Here is a 25,138-nt window from a genome sequence, read left to right as displayed (position 1 = left end):
GAGTTGTTGCCATGCAATAAGACTATATACTCTAGGTAGATTAATATTTATCATATTATCTATCAACACTTACCAGCAAAGAGGAGAAACAGATAGTGCCAAGAAAGATAATGGACAAGGAAGTCTAAAAATATCTCAACTTATTTTCAGAACTATTGCTCTCTCTTCATATTTATTAATTTGTCTTAACTGGCTGCCCGTTTTGAATACAGTAGTATGTGTGTATCTATGTGTACAAGTACTTCCTACCATTCTATGAATATAGCACTGAGCAGGATACTTAAAAAAAAAAAAACCCAAACCAAGAAAACCTGTATCTCCTATGAACCATTCACTCTGCTAGGTGTTTTCTATTTATTATTTTGTCTTATTAACAACCCAATGAAAGACTTATCTGCCAATTATACTTTTTTTCTCTTCTACTAGGACTTTATATTGCTAGCACCTAGCATAGCACCAGAATCAAATCTTTCTAATCCTTTCTTTTTCTTTTTTTTTTTTCAAGAATTTCATCCTTTTACTCAATTTTCCAGTCTCCTTTTTTTTTTTTTTATTTCTCTCCCGTTCACCCCCCTCCCCAGTTATGTGCTCTCTGTGTACATTAGCTGTGTGTCCTTCTGTGACTGCTTCTATCCTTATCAGCAGCACCAGGAATTTTTTTTCTTGTTGTATCATCTTGTTGTGTCAGCTCTCCATATGTGCAGTGCCATTCCTGGGCAGGCTGCACTTTCTTTTGCGCTGGGCGCCTCTCCTTACGGGGCGCACTCCTTGCACGTGGGGCTCCCCTACGCAGGGGACACCCCTGCGTGGCACAGCACTCGTTGCACATATCAGCACTGCGCGTGGGTCAGCTCCACACGCGTAAGGAGGCCCAGGGTTTGAACTGTGGATCCCCGATGTGGTAGGCGGACGCCCTATCCATTGGGCCAAGTCCGCTTCCCTAATCCTTTATTTTTCAAGAATTGGTCAAAGGGACAGCTATGGATAAAAATAAGGATCACTAGAAGAGTGAAAGCCTCCTTTGCCCTTTGGTCAAAGACTGCGAACTGCCTGGAAAATAATAATTTGATTCTTGATAATAGAATTCAAGCCAGTGTGCCCTAAAGACACCAGCAGTTTCGACCAACCCACGCTTAAAAGTATGAAGATGGCCACCAGAGACAAAGAGAAGTGTGTTTTCTTTCAGACTGGAATTGTTTAAAAAAAGACCAGTGTCGAGGAGATTCCCTACTGTCCTAGGATGTCTCCTTCTTGATTGGTTTGCATGAGTGTCCCTCCTTCCCATCCTCCCTCCCTCCTTCTCTCCACCCCTTTTTTCCAGCTACCTTTGGAGTTACAATTGCAGGGTAAACAGCGGTCTCGTTCTCTCTGTCGGTAAAACCCTTCCTTGCACCTCTCGCAGTGAATGCCGTCAGTGTTGTCATTGCAGTGGAGACAGCGGAATCCATTTCCTGTCTGTCTGTGAAGGTCCTGCTCAAAGATGCATTGCCTGGACTTTCCATTGCAATCACAGACTAGGGAGGGGGGGGGGAAAAGGCATCATCAGTGCTATGGATTGAACTGTGTCCCCTTAAAGTTATATTCAAATCCCAAACCCCATTCTCATGAATGTGACCCATTTGGAAGTAAGATCTTTGAAGATGTTATTAGTTAAGATGAGGCCAAAGTCAATTAGGGTGCATCATTAACCCAGAATGGCTGGGGCAGAGGAAATTTGGACACAGTCGATAAGAGTGAGAGAGAGAGAGAGCGTCACATGACAGAGGCAGGGCTTGAGCTTTGCTGCCACAAGCCAAGTAATGCAGTGGATCAATGGCCACCATCAGAAGCCAGGGGCGACGCGTAGAATGGATCTTTCCCTTTAAGAGGAAGCATGGCCCTGCTGACACCTAGATTTTGGACTTCTAGCTCCAGAACTGAGAGACAGTTAAATTTCTGTTGTTTAAGCCAATTATACTGTGGTGCTTTGTTAGAGCAGCCCTGGGAAGGTGAAGACTGGGGCAGAGAATGCCTTAGATTGCCAGCAAACCACCAGAAGCAAGGAGAGGCATGGACCAGATTCTTCCCTACGGACTTTGACTGAAGCATGGCCCTGATGGCACCTTGATTCTGGACTTTTAACATCCAGAGCTGTGAGTCAATTCATTTCTCTTGTATTAAGCCATCTCATTTGTGGTACTTTGTTGTGACAGCCCTACCAGATTAAGACAATCTGGAAAAAACAACTCAGGAATTCTCCCAGGTGTTTTCTCATTTAACATAAATTATGCATTGGATATTATGTATTAAATTAAACAACTCTGTGGAGAAAGGCATAGACGTGACATGGGCTTCACCGGGACTGTGATGGACAGGAGAGCTCTTGCTCCACCTAAGGAAGCAGCTGCTACATAGTGCTGGTAGGCTGTTGCCTGGAGGAATCTGAGTTCAGGGTTGTCAGATTGTCCAATTCCTCAAGAGAAACCAAAAATCTTGAATGCTATGATTTTATGTGAATGTCCCTGATTTAAAGATTGGCGAGGAATTCATTTTTAAAACATTTGTAATCCAACAGAACAAGCTTGTGGGCTGGGGAAGACCTGAGGGCCACCAGCTTGTGGACGCTGGCACAACTGTGTTAACAACTGATGGTGTCTTCTGATCGAGATACACAACATCCATTCCTCGGTGATGGCTGTCTGGACAGGTCTCTCCTCCTCTTCATGCATCTTGGGTGTCCTGTCCAAAGCCAGGTGCTCAAAGTGAGCTCTCTTCCCACATGAAGGATGACTTCCCTAAGTGTTGAGGGAAGTTCACCTATGGATGTTCCAAAGAGACTCATGGACTCACTAACATCTCCATGTCAGACCTGAACAGCCAGTGAGGTAACATGGAAATACTGAGCACAGCAGTGCGCACACTATAAATACTCAAGAAATGTTTTACTCAGGATTTATAAGAGAAAATGATGACCTTGAGGTTAAAGGAACTGGCTTGAACCCAGGTTCTGCTATTTCCTTGGGCAAATAAACCACTTCAACTCTCTGAATCTTGTTTCTTCTTCTATAAATGTATATGGCAATACTGGACTTTCAGAACTGCTGAGCAGGTTCCACTGAGAAGAGAATATCAAGTGCCTTTACATATGCTATGTCATCCTTCACTCATAGGAGACAGGTAAATGCCTTAGATGAGAAAACTGCAGCTCAGAAGAGTTATGTAACTTGACCCTTTGGAGAGTTGGGGTTTGAACCTCTGTCTGTCTGGTCCCCAAATCCACTTTCTTTTCACTCTGCACCCTGTCTCCACTGGCCATGAAGCCTCAATGAGAGCCTGAGCCTGGAAGTGACCAGGGCCATGACTTACCCAGGGTCCTGACATCAAAGCTAACAAATGCACCAAGGCCTGCAGGGCAGCTGCCCTGAGTCAGGCCCTGTGTCAGGCTCTGAAGATACAAAGGCATCTAAGTAAATCTGATCAGCCTCTAAATGCCTTCCTTACAATAGCTCCTAAAACCTTGGCTCTTGCTACTTTGGCTACCACCAAATCCAGGGAAAGACTGGCATTTATCTGGATCCTATTCTGTTTCTAGAACTTCAAATTCATCAGCTCAGTTATTTCTCATAGCAACCATTTAATGTGGGTTTTATTACCCCCATTTAACAGGTGAAGAAACTAAGATATAGCGAGGGTATATGTCTTGCCCAAAGTCACACAGCTAAACAGCAAAGATCAAATCTGCTCCCAGGTCTGCCTGATAATTCCAAAGAGCCTCAAGAGTCTGGCTTACCGCTGCATGTAGGCATTTCTTTCTATAAATCCCTAATAGACGGTCATTCACCCTCTTCTTGAATCCTTTCCCATCTAATAAGGTGCTCTGTCCCTCCTTAGACAGCACTGATTATTACAAATCATTTTTATGGAGTTTTAAATCTGCCTCCCTCCTCTGTAATTTTCACCACATTCTTGTTCTTGCCTGAAAAACAACACACTCACACACACATGCCCTAAACTCTTATTTTTATTCATTCTTCATGTATTTTTATTCATCACTTACTTCAGGCATTTGTTTTACAAGATACTATGTCAGTCAACCCTATGTGTATCTGAAGAGAGCTATAGCATCTCCCTCCTGAATCTTCTCTTCTCCAGGATGAACTGAAGTCCTGTCTTCCAATTCTTTCAGCCATTTCCCATGACGAGATTTCTAGATTCCTCTTGAGACCGTCCTGGGAACAAACTCTAATCTTCAATATCCTTCCTAAAATGACCAGAGTTCTTTACAATATTTTATGTATGATTCGAACAGCTCTGCTTACAGTCAGACTAGATATTATAATTCCGCAGATGAAACCAAACATTACACTAAAATTGTAGCATATTAAGTTTGTAGTCAATTCACACTCCCAGGACTTTGGCACAGAACTTGTGCCAAGACAAATCTTTCCCCAATAAATATTTATGTAACTGATTTTTTGGATCTCCAACAGATGTGTCATACAGCTGTCATGTGCTGTGAAATTTCTACTGAGTACATCGTGGTGCACGTACAAGAGCTAATTTCACCAGGCAGCCAGCCTGGTGAGAGCATTCAGCTGGCTCACACAATGAGCCAATGCCCTCTCTGCCCTGCGTGTCTTTCAGGAGCAATCTCAAAATAATTGCAAATCTCTCATTGTGTCCTTCTTACTCAGAATATACTTTTTGCTGGTGATTGTTAACTTTGAGATGACAGCTTGGGATACACTTATTCAGAGCGATATTTTAAAAAACAGATTTGTTATCATCTTTTTATACCACCTCCTTCCCCTTCTGTCCTTTCTCCTCTAAACCTCTGCTCTGAAAGAACTGGAGTTCTTCCTGCTAATCCAGCAAGGGAGGTCCAGAACTTATGTAACAGGTTGCAAGTCTTTTGCCAAACTACCCTCCTGTCTCTCACATGGGGCTTCCCTTAAAGGCACAGACTTTGACAACCCAAGGGAGGAGACAGATGGATACATGGGCCTCTCGTTCAGAGAGTTTATTGGCCTCCTGTCTGGGTTCAGTGAGAAATCTATGAAGACACCCTCCTGGCCTTGCCTGTGAGACTCTTGATGTTATTAGGCTGTGCTCACTCAGATTCTTAGCTACACATATGTAGCTAAAGAAGAGTCGGGAGGTCATCAGAGGGGTCACGCTTACACATGCCTCAGCAGGGTCCCAGAGACAGCCAAAGTAGATACAAGCCCAGGTGCTGGTTCTCCTGAGGGCTATGGAGACACACAGGTTCTAAGGTCATGGCAGATGGCTCTGGAGTTCAGGGCCATGTCAGTGGGCCCTACTTTGGAATTTGTGTCCCTGATTGTGATGGAGTTGGACTCAGGTGTGACCTTTCAAAACATGCCCCTTCTGTCACTTTTACTGAACCCGTGTTTGGAGCTGGGATTGGTGTATACACAGGAAACTTGAATCTCTGGACTGTCCATGTGCCTGCTGGGCCCTCAGCCTCAGCAGAGTGGTGACTCCTACTCTCTGGTTCATTGGATGTACCCAGGTCAGGTAACTGGGAGGTGAAGATGGTCAATCACCACACCAGGGAATCAAGAGTGCCTACAACTGCAAGCAGGAGAACCACATCCATCAGCCATGTGAGATCTAAGCCCCCTCTCGATATAGAGGTGGAGTGGACATCACCATCCCAGGAACTACAGGATGGAGGAATAAAATATGGATTAGAATGGATGTACTGGTATTCTACTATAGAACTATTGTGACTAGTAATGGAAGAAATTATAACATTGATGTAGAGAAAGTGGCCATGGTAGTTGATGAGGGCAGGGAGGGGGAAGAAGAGATGTGATGTGGGGGCATTTTGGGGACTTTGAGTTGTCCTAAATAATATTGCAGGGTCAGATGCTGGACATTATATATCCTGCCATAACCCACTGAATGTACTGGGGGAGAATGTAAACTACAATGTAAACTATTATCCATCCAGTGCAGCAGTGCTCCAAAATGTATTCACCAAATGCAATCAATGTGCCACAATGATGAGGGAGGTTGTTGATGTGGGGGGAGTGTGTGTGGGAAGGTATGGGATATATGGGAACCTCTTATATTTTTTAATGTAACATTTTTTGTGATCTATATATCTTCAAAAAATACAATTTTAAAAATAATAAACTAATTTTTTGAAAAATTTGAGTCTTCCAAACATTCACACCCAGAGAATGAGGGGGATGAGTTTGCTTCTTTTCTTTGGAATGATTTTTCTCATCACTGAAGTACTTGAAACATAGTGCCTTTCAAATCACCTTCCCAATAGACTAACACCCCTAAAAGGCACTATAGGGGGTAGGGGCTTAATGTTTTCAAATTCTAGAATATTTCTGCAACTAGGCTCAATAAAATGGACCTAATACAATTTCTGCCTGTTCTCTTTTATTCTGTGATGGGTTTCTGCCCAGCCGCTACCATGAGTGCACTGGTTTTCAAAGGGCACTGCCAGACTAGGTGTAGGGCAACAGGGAGTGGTGGGGAGTCTGCCAAAGGGGCTAAAAGGAGAAGCAGCATTGCACCACCAGCCAATTGTAGCCATACAGAAATGTAGCCAGTGCTTCTATTTTTGTTTTTTAAAGAAGATAGAAATCTGGCTTTCTGTATGAAATCTACTAATTTTACATGTTGACCAAAAATTTTTTTTTAAGTTTTTTTTAAGCCAATCTGTTTCCAAAGGCAAGTTGCTGCACATGACTCTGCACTTCTTACAGACAGAAATCACATTTTATGGCTTAGAAAAGGTCAAATGATGCCCTAGTATATCACATAGTACTTGGTCCACAGTAGGTATTCAGTGATTTCTACAAATGAATGAATATTCTCCTGAACTTCAGGAAACTCTTAGATGTGTCTCTATCACTTAAAGGGTTCCAGATTTCTCCACATATCTGAGCAGACCCTAAAAATAAAAATGCACATTTCTAACAGTCACTCTCTTCCCCATTTCTAAGGAGAATGTCTTTCTACACAGGATCCCAGTCCAAAAAACATCTAAATGCAAGCCTATAGTACATTTTAATATAAGAGGATATTCTTGTTTTCACTTTAGCTTCTCTCCTTTATGTTTAACCTTATTCAATATTATTTCTATAATATTTTTTCATTTTTATTTTGTAATCTACATGCTATTCTTCTGAACTTTGGGCCAACTGCAAACTTCATAAATATGTTGTCTAGTTTCCATCAGGGGCACCGACACAAATGTAAATGATAGAAGAGTAAAATCAGGCATCTTTGATACACCCCTGACATTCCCTGGGTCAACTGTGAACCATTTATTAACAGTTCATTCATCCTTTCACTTAGCAAATGTGTACTGAGCACCTACTGTGTGCCAGGCTCTGTTGTAGACACTGAGAATGCAGCAGTGGACAAAGCTGGTAAAAGTCCCTGTCTTGATGGAGTTTACATGTGAGTGGGAATAAATAGACAAATAAGTAATATATAAAGAATATTAGGAGACAGATATTTGCTCAGGACAAATAAGTAAAGCAGAGAAAAGAAGTAGGAAGTGGGTGGGTATAGGAAGGGAGAGTTGAAAAGTTTCATATGTTAGTTTATTTTAATTTGAAACTTGTATGTTCATGATCTTTATCCATTTAGCTAATGGAGCCAAGGTTTTTCTTATAAATTATCATGAATTATTTGCATAATATATTTAACTATTTCCTATCATTTTGTAGCAGGTTTTCTTATACCACTCCCAATAAATTCCCTTTATTTCTAAATTCCCTCATTGATGCATTTTGTTTTACTTATTCTTATGCCTTTTTTCCCTTCTTTCTTCTGTCTTTAGTCAATGAGATATACATTTATTTCATTCAGTTATTAAATATGCACCTAATATCCAGTGGAGAATGCAGCTGTGCTGGATGCTTTGGAATGAAGATTTCTAAGACATTGGAATTCATGAGCCAGGAAGTTTTCAAAAAGGAGGTTGCCAATGTCTTATTTTGTCAATAAGGACATTAAATATATACATATTTGTTAATAAAAAATTTTTTCGTAGCAAAGGTAGGATATAATCAGAAAATATTTTTTCTCTAAATTGAATACATTTGGCTTTTTCAGACAATACATTTCACAGTGGATAGGCACAGAGGTGGAGTGGGGTAGGACCAAAAGGAGATCCTGCACTTCCCAGCAGGTAAAGCTCAACAGCTTCTCCCCACTCTGAATGCCCACAGGACTCACTGCACTAAGATATTCCTGCATCAGAAAATACAGAAACCAGTCAGACTTGGGCCCTAAAGGCCCTGAAGCTCTTATAGGGTCTAGAAATCAAGGCAGGCCTGGCTTTCTCTCCCTCTTACCCTGAACCCTGCATCATCGGTCTAGATCCCTTCCATCACTCCTATTTGACTATTCATTTGTACTGGACTCTTTCCAAATCCGAGACATCTCTTCCAGGTTTCACCTCTTCCTCTCTCCCCTCATTCCAACTGCCCAAAGTCTTTAGTTCAGTCAGGAAGGCTCTCGCCATAGCAAAAGGAAGGAGAATCATCAGGTTTACCTACATGCTACGTCAATACAGCTACATCTAGTCCTTTTACTCGGATTTTCACATACTTCATTGAGTGTAGTAAAGCACGGAAGGTAATTGTGTCTGACTCTGCTGGCTACTACTTTTTTGGCACTGAAGTGTTTATTATAATGATTATAATACACAGCGGCTGACCCTCGAGGAAAGTGCGCCCGGAGCCAGGCACAGGTTGCTCCGCCCACTACCACCCACACTCTCTGGCAAGAAGCAGATCAAAGGGGCTGGAACTCTCTTTGCACAATGGAGCAAGGTCTGCAGAATCCCTCGGGGCCCACTTTACCACACTCCCACTCCTCTCTAAAACACACTCTTCCAGCAGGTTAGGACAGGAAGCGGGGGGGAAAGGCTGTTCCCAAGCTGTATCCTTCTGTGAATGAAAGGAAACTGAAAATATTTCCTAGAGTGGCACTTGCGGCAAGGCCTGGGAATATCACCCTCAATGATTGCAGGTCATCAAGATCTCATTCCCAATTTCCTGTAGAAAAGATTGCCCTTTCCAGGCAAGTGGTTCCCAGAAATTTTAATGATTTGGCGTTAATATGATCATTTAAGTATAAGCAGATCCTCTTTCTATTGTTCTAAATTTAAAAACATTATCTTTCACTATGGTGCTTTAAACTCCATCTTCGTACAATTCATGGAATCGTCGTGATTTTTAGTGCTTTAACAATAACAACAAAATTTTTAAATCCAAGCTCCTTTAAAAATCCTACAGATTTGACCCCGCTGACCTCCCCAATTTATTCTCTTTCCCTCCTTTCTCTCCCTCCCAGGGCTGGAACACACAGATTTTGCAGGAATTCTAGCACACTCCAAGCTTTTTCTTACCTGGCCTGAAGGCTGGTGTTTCCCTTGCCTGGGGCACTCCCTGCTCCATCCTCCTGGTGGTACATAATCCAAACAATAGCCAGAGTGATCTTTTCAAGGACCCAGGAGACCCTGCACTTCCCAGCAGATAAAGCTCCAACAGCTTCTCCCCACTCTGAATGCCCACAGGACTTACTGTACCTCTCACATGCCATTTACCACCTTCTGTCCTGTGTTGTCATCATTTGAGTACATGACTTATTTTTTATATAGCATTTTTTATTTTCTGTACCCCACAGAACCTAATACAGTGCTTGGTACTTTATATATTGTATAGATAGAAGGATAGAATGAAAGAAGGAGGTAGAGGAGGGAGGGAGGGAGGAAAAAAGGGAAGGAGGGAAGCAGGTAGGCAGGCAGACAGTGTGGCTCTAAGAAAAGTCAAACAAGAATCTAAATGTACATAAATCTCTCAGCAGTCTACACACTTAGGGTCCACAATATGCAAAGTCATCATTGCCAACAAATATGGCATTCAGTGTAAAGAAGGTGATGTTTCAACCAAAAAAAAAAATCCCAGGGGAGATAAGAACAGAAGAACTGTGAGAGGAAAGGAGTGTCTGGGCCTTTCTTTCCAGTTTCTTCTCACATCAGATGAACTACTTCTGCCCTAGGACTCCCACCCACCTGTGGTTGGTGAGCCTGGGGCTGCAAAGTTCTGCCTGCCATCTCAAAGGGCAGCAAGCCCAGGGCTGCCCTGGGAGGCGGGGCCAGGGGATAAGGCAGACTTAAGACCATGAGATCAGTTTGCCGTGATCAGGCAGCCTTACCAGGTAGGGTACTTGGCTGGTGTGTGGGTCTACCTCAGGAGCTAGGAATTTGAGCATCATGTTCGAACCTGACAAGCTGTGCCGGTTACTGCTACGTAGCGCTCTGCTTCTCCTGCTACCATTTCAGCCATGCAGTGCGCTAACACTGATTTAGTGACACAGCAGCGAGTTTCTGCAATAAGTGGCATGCAATCGCCCTGGATGGGTCCAAGAATGAGCTATTTAGAAATGACACTCGATTCTCTTCCTTATTTAGGGGAAAGCTGTGTGCCCTGTGCTTCCTTTCCCACATCTCATGCCCCCTCATTTGCTTGACGAGACCTTGAATCTGTTTTCTCCCCTCCTTCCTTTTTGAAACTTTGTCCCCTTGGAACACTAGCATGCCATACTATCAGGCTTCCTCTTGGCTTTCTGCCATTCCCCGCCTGCCCCTAAATCTTTCCTGGCTCCTCTCCTATCCAAACTCTGGATGATGGTGTTCCCCAAGGATTGGTCCTCAATCTCAGGACTCTTCACTCTATAACTCTCTCCCTGGGTGATCTTATCCAAGCTTCAGTAACCGATAACGTGGTGTTGACATCCCAAGATGCTTCCCTGTCCCAGGCTCCATTCCCAACTTGAGACCTCTGCTTTATATCTCTGGTTGGACATCTCAAAAGCATCTCACACAAAAGATGTTTAAAACCAAATCCATGAACGTCATCCCTTCAAGTCAGAAGCCTGGAAGCTATCCTTTTAGGTTCTCCTCCTTTCTCACCTTCTCATATCCCATTCCTTACCAAATTTTATTGATGTAACCCACTAGATATCTTGAGTCCATCCAATTGTATCTCCCCTCAGTCACTGCAGACCAACCCCCAATCATCTCTTGCCCACAGTAGATTTCCGAACTAGTTCCCTTGCAACTTCTCATCTCTCTCTATTCAGCAGTCAGGAAATCTTTTCAAAATACAAATCTCATTAATACCTCTCTACTTAAAAAAATCTCCAATGCCTTTCTTTTACTTTAGGTTAAAGACCAAAATTCCTTAACATAGCCTACAAAGACTTCCCTGGTCTTATTTTAGCCACTTTTCCAGCCTATTTTCATATAACAATCCCCCACTGAAACATGTGCATTTCTCTCCCATTCATTTTGCTTCTATTTTATGCTTTTCTTTCCTCTGCTTCTTAAAATTCTTGCCTTGTAAAGGAAAAGAATCTTGGTAGGGAGAGGTGATTTGCGATGAACAATTCCAACTCCATCCCACTTTTTTTTTTCCCAAGAAGTTACATGAAATATTAATCTTAATTTACCTTATTGAATACCTTTCTCTTCCTGTGAGTCAAAGGGCTGGTCTCATGTAAACTGACAGCCCTTATATGGTCAAAGATAGCAAGTGTCGCTTCGGTGAGGCCAGCTATAACAAGGCCTGTTAGTAGGAAACTCAGATGTAAAGAGCTAGATTCCAAAGGGGATGGATGAAATTAAAAGAAATTGAGAATAGTTTACTTAAAAAAAAAAAAGCTGGCAAATGTTTACTTGCAGTATAAAAGCAATTACTGGAAGTATCTTTTAAACAGCGATCTAGCCTAATGTATTTTTATTATTTTTACAAATACTCAAATTGCACATTATTTAAAAGTCTAATGCAAGATACAATTTGTCATCTATTAATTTGGTATTTAAAAGCACTGGAAGTCATCATTCTACTTGCAAAAATCAAAGTCTCAAAATCCAAGATACTCAAGATGAATAGCTGTGATATGTTATACTACATGTGATGATGAAAATGCTTATAAGTATTTTATAGTTTTAAAACTCTACTATTTGGGACTTTTCTTTCTAATGTTTAATATATTTCTCAGCTTGGGTAAATATTTTAAGACAAAAAAATCTGAACATTTCATCATATTGGTCTTAAATTTCATGTATAAACTTCTGCTTCTGGTTTTCTCTTTTTAAGGTGTGTCATAACATGTTTTCTAATTAGGATAAGAAAACTGAAAAGGCACCTCCCTCACTCAGAGTCATTTAAATGAAGCTGGTCTTCTCTCCATTGGGCCAAGTCCACTTCCCTGAACCTGCTCTTCTCTCAAACATTTTCCACAGTAACATTTTAAGTCAAAGCCGACTGAACCCCTGGCTCTGTATTTGGCTTCCCAGGGCATATAAATGCCCGAGCAGTGGGAGTAAGGGCTGTGAGGAGACATACAACAGGGGCCATTTTGAAGGATAAAATATGGGCAAATCTTTTCAACTCTAAATAGTCTCAAGTCAACAAGACTGGATGAAATACAGATCCTCACATTTCCTTTTGAATTGTTATGGCTTGAAAGAAGACATCTATTTTCATGAAGAGATCACAGCATCTTATATTACAATCTAGATTTGGAAATGGTGCATGCGGATGGTAAATGACTCCTGGCCTGCCGAGGACTGCACCAGCCCACAATGGAAGCTGTCTCCCCCTACACCCAGCTGGAACACCAGGGCTCAAGAAGACAGCGAGAGGGAAAGAAAGTGAACGGGTGGTAGGGGGTGCCTGACCAGCAAAGGATTCAAGACTTAAGGAGGAAGAGGAGGGTTCAGTCTGCCTGAGTTCAAAGGCGAAAAGAAAGAGTAGATCAGGGCACAAGAAATACAGAAGAGCTCCCCTTCCTTACACTCACACCCTTTTAAGGCTCTGTCACAAGACAGACGTTGCTGCTATAGTACAATGACTCAGTCTATGTTTGCAGTAAGGATTTTATATAAAAGTATTCATCCACCCACATGTACCCCACACCCCTCTGATCCCAGAAAATAGGTATTTCTATATTCCTAAGAGGTCATCTATAAAGAAGAGCATGCCTATATGCAAAGGACATTTGTCAGTTCTTCAAAGAGCTCCGTGCTCTTAAAGCATTTCCTACATGGTCTGCAACAGGGTGTCATGTGTTTCTTTAAGAAGTATCTGGAATAAAGCAATTAAAGTCCAGGATAGCTAGAGGTGACACGTGAAACTAAGAGGAACAAAAGGAACAAAATCCCCTATGAAGAGTCTGAATAAAGAAAAGTGAAAAAGCAAATTCTAATTTGAACTGAAAAAAATTTTTTTTAAATTTCTCTCCCCTTCCCCCCGCCCCCAAGTCGTCTGTTCTCTGTCCATTCGCTGTGTGTTCTTCTGTGTCCGCCTGTATTCTTGTCAGAGGCACCTGGAATCTACGTCTCATTTTGTTGTGTCATCTTGCTGCGTCAGCTCTCCGTGCATGGGGCACCCTTCCTGGACAGGCTGCACTTTTTTTTTGCGCTGGGCTGCTCTCCTTATGGGGCACACTCCTTGAACATGGGGCTCCCCTATGCGGGGGACACCCCTACATGGCACGGCACTCCTTGCCTGCATCAGCACTGTGCGTGTGATAAGCTGTTATCACATGGGTCAGGAGGCCCTGGGTTTGAAACTTGGACCTCCCATATGGTAGGCGGATGCTCTATCCACTGAGCCAAATCCGCTTCCCTGAAACGTTTTTTGGAGATAACTGGAAAATACATAAATGTGGGTTTCTCCCTCTAAAAAAAAGTCAGCCAATAAATAAATTCTTTTTAACCCTTTCATTGCTTCTATGCATTTCATGTTTTGGTACAAGAAGATCAGCTATAGATTTTTATCGCAACATCCCTTAAACAAACATACAAGTATTTAGGTATGTGTGTTCATCAGAGGTCAAACTAAGCACTGCTATGTTCTCAGCGTTGATAAAATAACTTGTACTTTTATGTACATGTACATGGCAATTCATGTACATTTACAATGTTGGGAAAATACATATGGAGTATGTTAATAGCATCTTCTTTAAAGATTTTTTCTAAACAAAAAGTATGCATTAGAAAAGGATACATTAAAATTGTAATGCTGTAAAAAAAATATTAAATGAGCACTTGGGATCTAACCTTTATGTACCCATAAAGAGAAATAGCAAATGTTCCAAGAAGAGAATGGGTTCCCTGGGAGTGGGAGCAATGTTGCCTGTATCTCAGTTGACCAAATGTGCTGCTGCTCCTCTACCATTCCCATGCCAGGCCAGCTTGGGTCCCAGCAGATCTCAGCAGGTGAAGACTCCCCTCCCACCACGGTACAAGCCCTTGGTTGAGGCAAGAGTTGCAACTTCAGATTTTCATTGGACCTGCTGCAATCACAAACTAAACCAGTCTATTTGGGATGAGAAAAGACTTAAATGTTGGGAAACCCCTTTAACCAAGGGAAAACTGGTAGTGACTTGAAATAGCAGTAAGGGCGGCGGACTTGGCCCAGTGGTTAGGGCATCGTCTACCACATGGGAGGTCCGCAGTTCAAACCCCGGGCCTCCTTGACCCGTGTGGAGCTGGCCCATGCGCAGTGCTGATGTGCACAAGGAGTGCCGTGCCACGCAGGAGTGTCCCCCTCGTAGGGGAGCCCAACTCGCAAGGAGTGCGCCCCGTAAGGAGAGCCGCCCAGCACAAAAGAAAGTGCAGCCTGCCCAGGAATGACACCGCACACACAGGGAGAGCTGACACAACAAGATGATGCAACAAAAAGAAACACAGATTCCCGTGCCGCTGACAACAACAGATGGGGACAAAGAAGACGCAGCAAAGAGACACAGAGAACAGACAACTGGAGTGGGGGGTGGGGGGAAGGGGAGATAAATAAATAAATAAATCTTAAAAAAAATAAAAGAAATAGCAGTAAGTATGTGTAAAGTTTATGTGGTCAGTGTTCAGACCATGAAACTGACCATGATTCCTGAAGAGAATCCAAAATCTATACCAACAGACTAGCAGGGAGAGAAAAGCCACCTCTGGACACAAGTAAGCATACATAGATTCAAAGTATCACCAGTCATTGAAGAATAATGACTAGGAAAACAGCAAGCTTTTCCACCATCCCTCAACTGTTCTTTTTTTTTTTTTTTTTAAACTGAATCACTTGGTCAATTCCAAGCTGCATAATAATAGCTCTGCTATAACCAACTATGAATTTGAGCAATTATTTCACCTCCCTGAGTGTCATTTGCCTCATTTATAAAATGAAAAGCCTTATGAGAGAACCCCTAAAATCCACTCTCATTTTAGATCTAAGATTGCATCACAGGGGGAAAAAATGCAGTGACACGTGCAAAGCTTTTTGTAAGAAACACCCCATATGAGTGCAACTGAAGATTTAGATGATCTTGCAATTTTTAAGCTAGTTGTGGGAAAGCATTTGGCTGCAATTTGATTTTTTTCAGAATGTGGAGATCCATATTCCCACGATACATAAAAATAAAATCTGGAAACAAAAACAGTTGGGATTCCTTCAGTTGTCTGCCAGCCCTAAAGGAGTCCAGCATACATAGAGCTTTAGTCAATTGCTCTCCACTTCTCCTCTGACATAGCAGAAGGGAAAGACTAGAGCCTTTGCACTGATCAGTGCTGGAGGAAGACCCAGTCTTCTCTTCCTCCGTACCTGTGATATAAGGGCATGTTTGTTGGGAAGGTACATGTGCAGACGTATAGTCACCCACGGACACAGAAAAGACTTAGCTTTTGGCTTTGGATATGATTCAAATATTATGTCATCTACCTGGGGTTATATTAGAACACAGTCAAGAAATGATTCAATATCTACTAGGTCTAATTTATGACTAAATTAGAGTATCACAGAATCTGTGGAGCTCCTATTTCCACTGGTGTGTAATAGATGATTCAAGTCTTTTCCTTGAAAATTTCTCTAGGATAAAAAAAAAAGTCATACTGTTGAGTCACTAAGAACTTAAATAGGAAAAATATCCCCAGGATTGCCTCAATGCCTTAATGTCATGCCTCTGACTTTCCCATAAACAATGATCACGAATAAAAATTCTTTCTCAGCTTTTGAGAAAAAAGGACATCCAGAATTTAATCCTACATAGGAATTTCCAGCTCACACTCTAACACAATTCTATATGCCCACTTACTGCATGTGCTTGAATATAAGGCTAAATGTTTTTATTTTTCCAAAATTATTCCTTTGGCGGGGGAGAGGGGTGTCACATTTATGACCTTCCAAAATCTCTCATATTTTAGGGCACTTTCTCCATTACTTATTTTAAAAATAAAGTATTGTATGGGGAAGAAATGTTAGTCTGCAGTGACCTCAATCGATGCAGTTTTGGGTACTTACAGTAAAGTAGAGGATATGCTATTTAACACAGTTCTCATAATTGTGCACAGTCTCATGGCTGTGAGGGCTTGAAGTTATCATAAACACACCTTTTCAAGATGATTATACTGTGAAGATCACCATGTGTGCTTAAGGATCTTTTTTTTTTTAATGGATAAGAGCTTATGATTTTTTTTTCTTGATTTTTTAAAAATGTCACTTCCAAAAATATTAGGATAATTTTAAAACCATTTTAATGTTATGAAATCAGTGTACTTTCCAGAGACAGCATCAAAAACAGATTCCAGTAGAGATGTATCATCTCAAACCTCCTGGTCCAAAGTAAAGTGCTAAAGTGGCTTGAGGAATGATAAACACATGAATGTTGAAGATGAATGTAAAGAGTTTAAACATAATTACTTTATGAAATGTGAATGAACAAATACTTCTTAGAATACCTATTTTATAATTTACATGACTTTAAATATGTCTGTGTAATAAATTTACTAAATGAAATATAGAGACATTTGACTACTGAATCTACATCACTAAATGTTTTCATAATTGAGTTGGCCAGGGAAACGGACTTTGGCCCAGTGGTTAGGGCGTCCGTCTACCATGTGGGAGGTCCGCGGTTCAAACCCCAGGCCTCCTTGACCCGTGTGGAGCTGGCCCATGCGCAGTGCTGATGCACGCAAGGAGTGCCGTGCCACGCAAGGGTGTCCCCCGCGTGGGGCAGCCCCACGCGCAAGGAGTGCGCCTGTGAGGAAAGCCGCCCAGCGTGAAAAAGAAAGAGCAGCCTGCCCAGGAATGGCGCCGTCCACACTTCCCGTGCCGCTGACGACAACAGGAGCGGACAAAGAAACAAGACGCAGTAAATAGACACCAAGAACAGACAACCAAGGGAGGGGGGGAAATTAAATAAATAAATAAATCTTTAAAAATAAATAAATAAATAATTGAGTTGGCCAAAAATCTTTTTTTGGCGGGAGGTCTTCCCATTGGGAAATGGAGACTATCTTATCTGGGGTTATTCTATATCTGTGCATGTTCTAGAGAGCAATAGATTTGCCAAATCTGGTTTTGTCGAGGTTTACTGAATCTGGATGTGAGAAAGTCTAGTGGATGAGAAGAGGTAGAGAGAAGGGATGATATGAAATCCAATCCCGAATTCCCGTCTGCTTTGGTTCATCATCAGGTATTGCATTTGTTTTCAACAGGCAAAAGCTGGAGTACATCTAAGGCCTGGGCAGAAGGATTCCTCATCACCCTTCTTGGGTTGATGAAAGGAGAGTGAAGAGGAGCCCCTTCAAAAACAGCACCATTGAAAACTCAGAAAGCAATATGCCCACATTCAGTACTGGCAGAAGAGTCAGTTATAATAACAACAATACTGAACATGTGCTGAGTGCTTACGAGGCACTGTGCCACGTGCCTTTCCATGTCATTATCACAAAAATTATTATCCCCATTTTAGAGATGAGGAAATGGAGCAGCAGGGGTAGTAGCTTGCCCAAGTCCCCAACTAATAAATGATGGAACTAGGAATCCAGGTGGTCTTACTCCAGAGCTATACCGTTTCAACAGTTTAGATGATAGAATTTAGGAGGGACAGTTAACCTTTCCAAGGGTCCTTTCCACAATCTGCAACACCTCTTTTCAGGTCTCTGGATACTTAAGAACTCAAATTAGTGATCTCTAATCTTGTATTCTGAGGTCACCATCCCATGAGAATAGCTGCTTTAAAATTCACCTGATAGCTAAACGAACAGTGTCATGTTAGTCCTCATCCTTTTAATGTATATATTCAGGAATGTGAATACCAGATATTACTCCTATGCCGTTTGAACTCTTTCTTTGGCTAACAAAATATTCCTCTTTCTTGGCGCTCCTTTATCCTCAAAGCTCACTCCTCCTCCTTCTCCATCATTGTTCCTCTATCTCCTTTTTAAGTGTTGAGGTTTCTTTTCTCTCTACCTCCCAGGTTATCTCATCCATTGTCAAGGCTTTGTCTCCTGCCTATGGGCTCCCAAATTTATACTTCAAATTTTTCTGCTAAACGTCAAAGTCATAGCTTCATTCAGCAGATACTGGGGCTTTTGGGTGTCTTCACTTGCATCTGAAATTCAACAGGTCCCCCCAGGGACTCATTTCCTTTTCTCCGCCCTCTGGCCAACCTGGCTCCCAAATCCCATCTTTTGATAGCCCTCGTCTCCTGGAATGGCACTGTCTAGTCACACAACCCAGAAGCCTGGACCAATCTTGAACCCTTCCTTCTTTTTCACAATTCTCTCTTACCCATATCCTGAACAAGCACACTCACCAGATCACCAAATTCTTTTGATTTTACCTTCTAACTGTCTCTGCTGCTTTCACTGCCATGAGGGAAGTCTGGATCCTGTCTTAGTTGGATTACTGCAAAGACCATTTGTCTGGTTCTCCTTGCTCTACTCCATCCTCCCAGCATGAGTGACCTTTCTATTATAAAACATGAATCTGATCGTGCCCATTCCTGCTTACAAACCCCCCACAAATCTCCTCTGCCTACAAGGTACCATCCCAACTGCACAGCCTGGCATGAAAGGCCCTTTACAATCTGATTTTTTGACCCCTTTTCTAGTCTTATCCCTATCTCCTTCTGACTCTTCTCCAGGCATACCACCCCACCCAAACTGTGATCCAGACCGTTGGGGCTACAGGCCACTTTTTTTTTTTCACATCAAACAAAGCCTTATCTTTCTCACTTATCTCTTTTTATTTTTATTTTTTCACTGTTTTTTATTTTTCAAAAGATACTTCAATTACATAAATGTTCTCACTTATCTCTTGGCATCCAAGTTCTCTATACCTCAGCTGTTGGCTCAGGCCTTTTTAAAGAAATGTGGTTCCAGGCATTCTTAGACACTTTACAATTGTCCCTCCTCCTTTCAACAATTCCAGAAGGTTGCATCATGCTATTGCTTCCATGTAACAAGCAAGGAAGCAGACCCAAGTGGTTGAAAGGTTACTAGTAAGGATCTGGTAAATGAATGAGCCAAGATTTGAACCCATTTCAGGCTGACTCTAAAGCTTGTGCTACTTTGACCAAATGCTGAAAATGTTCCCAATTACACCCAAGACCATAGTTTCCCCTGCAAAGCGAAGCAACAACATTGTTTCAAGCTCTCATACAAGCAGCTCATGGGACCTTCAGAGGCAGGTTACTTTGGGGGAGTGGCAAGTCCAACTTCTACCACATCACAGCATCCCACAAACAGAAAAGCATGTGTTCTCTATCCAAACACTAAACTTTTTATCCTCTCATTGAACCCCAGAAACACAGCACTTTGAGGAGGGAACCAAAGATATTAAGTAGTCCATGTCCAAGAAAGGAGAACGTGTGAAAATGAACCTGAACACTAACGTCTTTCTTAAAGATCTAGATGGACTGGTAGGAAGTTCATACGTCCTTGGGAAGTAAGAGTCTCGGCTCTGTCCTCTTGAGTCTGGTTTTATTAATCAACTGATAGTACCCCCACAGTATTTATTTTGTTACTTAATGGTAGCACACACACACTGAACTATGGCTGAGGGGGAAATTGCTGCAAAACTACACATCATGTAAAAAATATGTACCTTTTTCCCTTGTCACTTCATAATGTGGCAAAAAATGTTCCAACCTAAGAACCCCTGGATGGAGTGACAGTCCCATCTCTGCCAATAATTGCCTGTTTTCTCATTTTTAAAATCAAGGGGTTCCAGTAGTCAATCTGTAAGCAGTCCTTTGGAATTCTGATATTCAGAGAGACTACCCTTACTTTTAAGATATTTCTACTAGGTAAGGCTACTTGTCCTAACCCTAAGGGAACCTACTCTACATGACTATTTTCGTAACTGGTATTTTAAATGGTAATCAGGGGTGATATCTGGAAGTTAATTCCAAGACTATTTTAGGGGGTAAAAGGGTCTGAATGCATATTAAAATTCATGCTAAAATATTATTCATGCCATTCAAATACAATTCATGCCTGAATCATCCAGACTGCACAGTAATAAATGGAATGTCTAATATAAATTCATTTGCACATGACATTGTCTCATGTTCACACACGCACAAATGTGAAAATGGCTCTTGGCCTTGGACCTATTGAAATGCCTAATGAAATGCCATCAGGTGCAGGAAGCAATACAAACGTAAAAATCTGGGGTAATCATGAAAGCAAATATCATCGGTAAGACTAAGCAACAAGGAAAACACCCGTTATATGTTGTCACAGCTGACACAGGCATACAGTAAGCCGTTGCTAGGTTTCTCAGAGTGTTTTATTTACATGACCTCAACTTCTCAAGACACGCCAATCACTGCGTGTCCTGGATAATTTAAAATGAGATGTGACGTAAGTGCCCAACAAATGCCTGTTGAACGAACAGTAGATGAAAGTATTTGAAAAGTGACATTATGCAAAAGTAAAATATTGTTAATATTTCAAGGCTCATTTTCTATCTTAAATACGAAATATGAATTCCAGGAGGACTACTGAAGAGGTTCTTTTCCAATCTTTGTGTTGTTCACTGTCATAGAAAACATTCCCACCAAAATCCCCTTAATGAAAGCATACACTGGGGAAAGAATTTATATACCTATTTCAGTGATAAAAATTAATGACTTGGGAATTATGAGCAAGTTGGAATAAGCCATTCATTCCTTAATAGAAAAAAGCTTTGTCTTTAATTTCTACCACATTTGAACTTCAACATTACCTGGATTATTTCCATTTGTTTGTTTATTTACATCTAAAGTGCTAATGACTGATTATTCAGTGGTTTGAGCAGAGGGACCTTTTTAGAGATGTCTTTAACCTTAATTTAATCATCGAAGGAGTTCGCATGTATCAGAGTTTGTACTTTAAAAGCATCCCTAAAGCTTGACAACCTTCTAGTGATTCCATTAGCAGCTGTGATACGGAGGTTTAGTGTCTTCCCCGTTTTGGAATCTTTAACAGACTGAAACTTAATATTCATTTTCGTCTCTCTGAATTTCATCTGCTCATCCATGCGTATAAAAATAAAATAAAAAGTCAGTCCTTGTTCTTGGAAAAAAAAAAAAGAATTTATATACCAACACATCACTGATTAAAACAGGGGCTCCTTGGTCAAAAACAAAATCAAGAAGGAACATTTGTAAGGAACATTTGTAAAGTATGGAAAACCCTGGCTTGGCACAATCTTGGCTTCACGTTTTTCAGAATTCAGACAGCTTTGTATATCTCACACTCATTTTAAACCGATCTCAGGAGAAGCCTGTAATGGGGAAGAAGGAGAGAGCACTAAAGAGGTTCTCCGCGAAGTGGGGATCCTCCGGGGTGCGTACAGCCCTCCCGGTCTGCAGAGAAAGGCAGGATCACAGACCAGGGCCCAGGCGTTCTGCTTCTTAAAGCCGACTCACCTTCGCTCCTGGAGGTGGCCCGGGCCGCAGGCAGGAGGAGCGAGAAGCTGAGCCAGCAGCGCAGCCAGAGCGCAGGCATGGCCGGGGCGGCGCAGTCCACCGCGGCAGGGGTCGCTGCCCGGAGCCTCGAGGCTGGTAGTTGTCACTCTGCGCTGCGTAGTGCCTTCCTTTTCCCCGATCAAGTGGTTTTATCGACTCTTCTACCTGACTCAGTCCTGACAGGAAGAGAGCTTGTGTTTCAAGGTGTGACTCACCTGTGAATAAGGAGACCCAGCCCTCAGGAGGCAGACAAACGCGCTGCGCGCACGGAGCCAGCCGTAAAAGCGCTCACCCAGCCCCGGGGTGCCCCCCTCGCTGCAGGAAGGGCGCACACCTGGCCCCGCCAGGGGTGTGGTGCAGAGGCTGCGGCTCAGGGCTGCTCCTGGAGGAATGTGCCAGATCCCCTGAGACCTCCTTCCCTCCCACGGTGGACCAGGTCGGAATTCATAGAGGTAGATAGTAGCCCGCCCTCTTCTCAACAGGCAGGCCCACAAACTCAGAAATTCCAGCAGCCCTGGTCAGCCCCGGTCTGACCGCATCAAGGAAGGCAGGTCAGTTCCACAGTCACAACAGGGTCCTGTCCACCCCCTGGCCAGGGTGAACATCTCTCTGAAGTACAGCAGTCCTATCCCAGCCCACCCTCTCTGCTACCAGCTCACTCTCTCCCTCGCCATCATCGGGCTGGACCAAGGGTGCCTCTCCTGGGTCCCCACAACCTCCTGACCACCTGAGCACACATCTCATTAAATCATCTGTTGGCCAGTCGGCCTCCCTATGAAGGTTAGATCTGCCTTCGTACCTGGCATACAGTCAGTGCTCCATAAACGTTCTGTTGAGATGAATAAGAAAAGAATTCCGATTTCATCTTCCTTTTACTTCGTGGGATATATTTCTCATGCCATTCTCTATGGGCCCTTTAGAAAATGTTTGTTGAGACCAACTGTATCACCCTAGTCCAGTGTTAGGTAAAGTGAATAATATTAAGAAAACCGCACCTTTTGGTATGTCTTAAATTGTCCCTTCCCCTAAGGAGGCTGGGGCCAATAATCCAGAGTGGATTCCTCTTAAGGAAAAGGCTTTGTTTCTAGTGGAGATTTTTAAAGTATCAGAGGTTAATACATATATATAAATGCAATCTGTCCAGAACCACCATTCCTACTTCTTGTTATCAGGGTCTGCGAAAGCCCTCAACAAACAGTTGTTGGCTGACTAAATGAAGGAATGTTCTCTAGATTTTTCTATGGATGGTAATAACAGAAGACAACTAACAAATGATGTAAGACCGTATGTAATTGTCTAAGGGTGTAAGAATATCAGTATATGCATGTAATCCAGACCAGTGCAGACTGGCTGGGATAGCTAGGGATGGCTTTTACAGAAGCTGGAGATTGAGCTGTGTGTTCCGGAGCAACTGGGCTCTGAATACAGCAAAAGAAAACAACAGGGGCAAGGCAGGCTACCACGAGCTGGCTAACGTGCACTCTAAAATCTCCAACAACAGAAAATGAGGAAGCACAAGGAAACTCCAATTTCTTCAGCCCAAGCTCGATTCTCATCTACTCTACCAGGAGTCAAACAAACAACATAAAAATTCTTCTCTCTCAGAACTCATAGTGTCCGAAGACTGCCAAAGTTTCAGTGCACAGAGATCAGATATTTAGGATTTTCCTTCCACAGCTGGTGCTTGGTGAGGTTGACATCATGTCCCTCAGTGCTGGGTTCCTTGCACTTTTTCCCATCAGTGTTTTGTGCAATGCCCAACAGTCCCACAGAAACAAGGAACCTCTGCAAAATAAAGCTTTGATGATCACTTCATTTTAGCACAGATCACTGTGATTTATTATATCTCAAAAGTTAGAAACAGATAGTTTCATCTCACTTCATTTTTGGACCATAGTAATAATAATAGTTAACACATATGTTGTACCTACCATTTGTCAGTCAGTCACTATAGTAAATCCTTTACACATAATAATACAATCTTCAAAACAACCCTTTGAGTCAGGTGTATTATTCATTCTCCCATTCTACAGATGAACAATCAAGGTACAAGAAGATTAAGTAACAAGCTCAAAGTCACACTGCTAATAAGTGACAAAGCCAAAATTAAAAAACCAAGTAGTCTAGCTGCAGAGTCCATGTTCTTAAAACACGACATTATTAATAAACTCTTTGTTAAGTCAGATGAAAAAAGGACTATAAAAAAAGACAAATTCACAATACTGGATGCATTCAAGATACATCACTGGCTATTTATCAATGGCCATTACAACTTGATGAGACTGTAGACTATTGGCACACATCAACAAGGCCAAGTCATAATATACTCTAAAGAAATATTTCTGATTTTCCTAAGATGTTAGCTCTGAAAGTCATCCCAGAGGGCACCTGGACCAGGGAAGCAAATGGGCAGCAAGACCGACCAGTAACTTCTTTTGTGTGAACAGTAGACTGTTTTAAAATTTGTTTAAAAAATGCAAATGCCTTTATACAGGCTCTCTCTAGTTTTTCTCAATTCCTACCAATTTTTATTACCTTATCCTGGGCCTCTTCAAGCATTTACACACCTCTACAACTCAGGCTTGAGACTCCTGCTCTAGTTAAGCTCCTGCCTTGCCCAGGAACAATATCCACCTCCTTAACCAGCCTGAGAATTCTCTAATGCACTGCTGGGGTTAAGAGTGCTCTAGTGGTCAAAAGGAAGATTCTGGAGCAGATGCCCTGAGGCCAGATCCTAGCCTCACAACTCATTGGTGCCAGGTTTCTTTGTTTTCTCTGGGCCTCAATTTCTTCATCTGTAAAATGGGATAATAATAGAACACTTAGCTCAAAGGGTTTTGGGGAAAATTAAATGAGTTAATGTATAATGTGTTTTCTATAATAATAGTTATTATTATTGTAACTGACTCAGCACCAGGTTTTCCTTGTTATAATTACTAAGTAACATATGAAAAAGATGGGATTTTCACTTCAGCCCTTCTACTAATTATTTTTTTAAAGATTTATTTTTATTTATTTCTCTACCCTTCCCCCCCCACCCCCACTCCAGTTGTCTATTCTCTGTGTACATTTGCTGTGTGTTCTTTTTGTCTGCTTCTGTTGTTGTCGGTGGCACGGAAATCTGTGTTATCTTGCTGCATCAGCTCTCTGTGTGCGCGGCACCATTCCTGAGCAGGCTGTACTTTCTTTTGCACTGGGCGGCTCTCCTTACTGGGGAGCACTCCTTGTGCGTGGAGCTCCCCTACGAGGGGGACACCCCTGCGTGGCAGGGCACTCCTTGCGCAAATCAGCGCTGCACATGGGCCAGCTCCACACGGGTCAAGGAGGCCCGGGATTTGAACCACGGGCCTCCCAT

At 42.2% G+C, this 25,138-nt stretch overlaps 1 protein-coding gene and 1 long non-coding RNA gene across 3 annotated transcripts in view; one reads left to right on the top strand and one right to left on the bottom strand.

The window, feature by feature from the left end:
• The window catches only part of LAMC2 (laminin subunit gamma 2), a 58,724-nt gene extending 36,797 nt beyond the window's left edge, over positions 1 to 21,927 (bottom strand). The window contains exons 1-2 of one of the 2 annotated variants that reach the window (XM_058274841.2): positions 21,745 to 21,927; positions 1,326 to 1,514 (exon numbers count right to left, since the gene is read on the bottom strand). In XM_058274841.2, coding sequence (XP_058130824.1) covers positions 1,326 to 1,514; positions 21,745 to 21,823 — 268 coding nt within the window. In that variant the 5' untranslated portion in view covers positions 21,824 to 21,927. The remainder of the gene's footprint in view (positions 1 to 1,325; positions 1,515 to 21,744) is intronic. The other variant, XM_058274843.2, reaches the window with a different exon arrangement.
• Positions 1,757 to 6,382, top strand: LOC131273060 (uncharacterized). The gene is made up of 2 exons (XR_009180176.2): positions 1,757 to 2,132; positions 2,555 to 6,382. It is a non-coding gene; the product is annotated as an uncharacterized lncRNA (long non-coding RNA).
• Positions 21,928 to 25,138: the final 3,211 nt, after the last annotated feature.

The sequence above is a fragment of the Dasypus novemcinctus genome, chromosome 13 (assembly GCF_030445035.2).
Source record: "Dasypus novemcinctus isolate mDasNov1 chromosome 13, mDasNov1.1.hap2, whole genome shotgun sequence".
In the NCBI taxonomy this organism is placed as follows: domain Eukaryota; kingdom Metazoa; phylum Chordata; class Mammalia; order Cingulata; family Dasypodidae; genus Dasypus; species Dasypus novemcinctus.
Note: the sequence above shows the minus strand (reverse complement) of the source record. Positions and strands in the feature narration are given on the sequence as shown.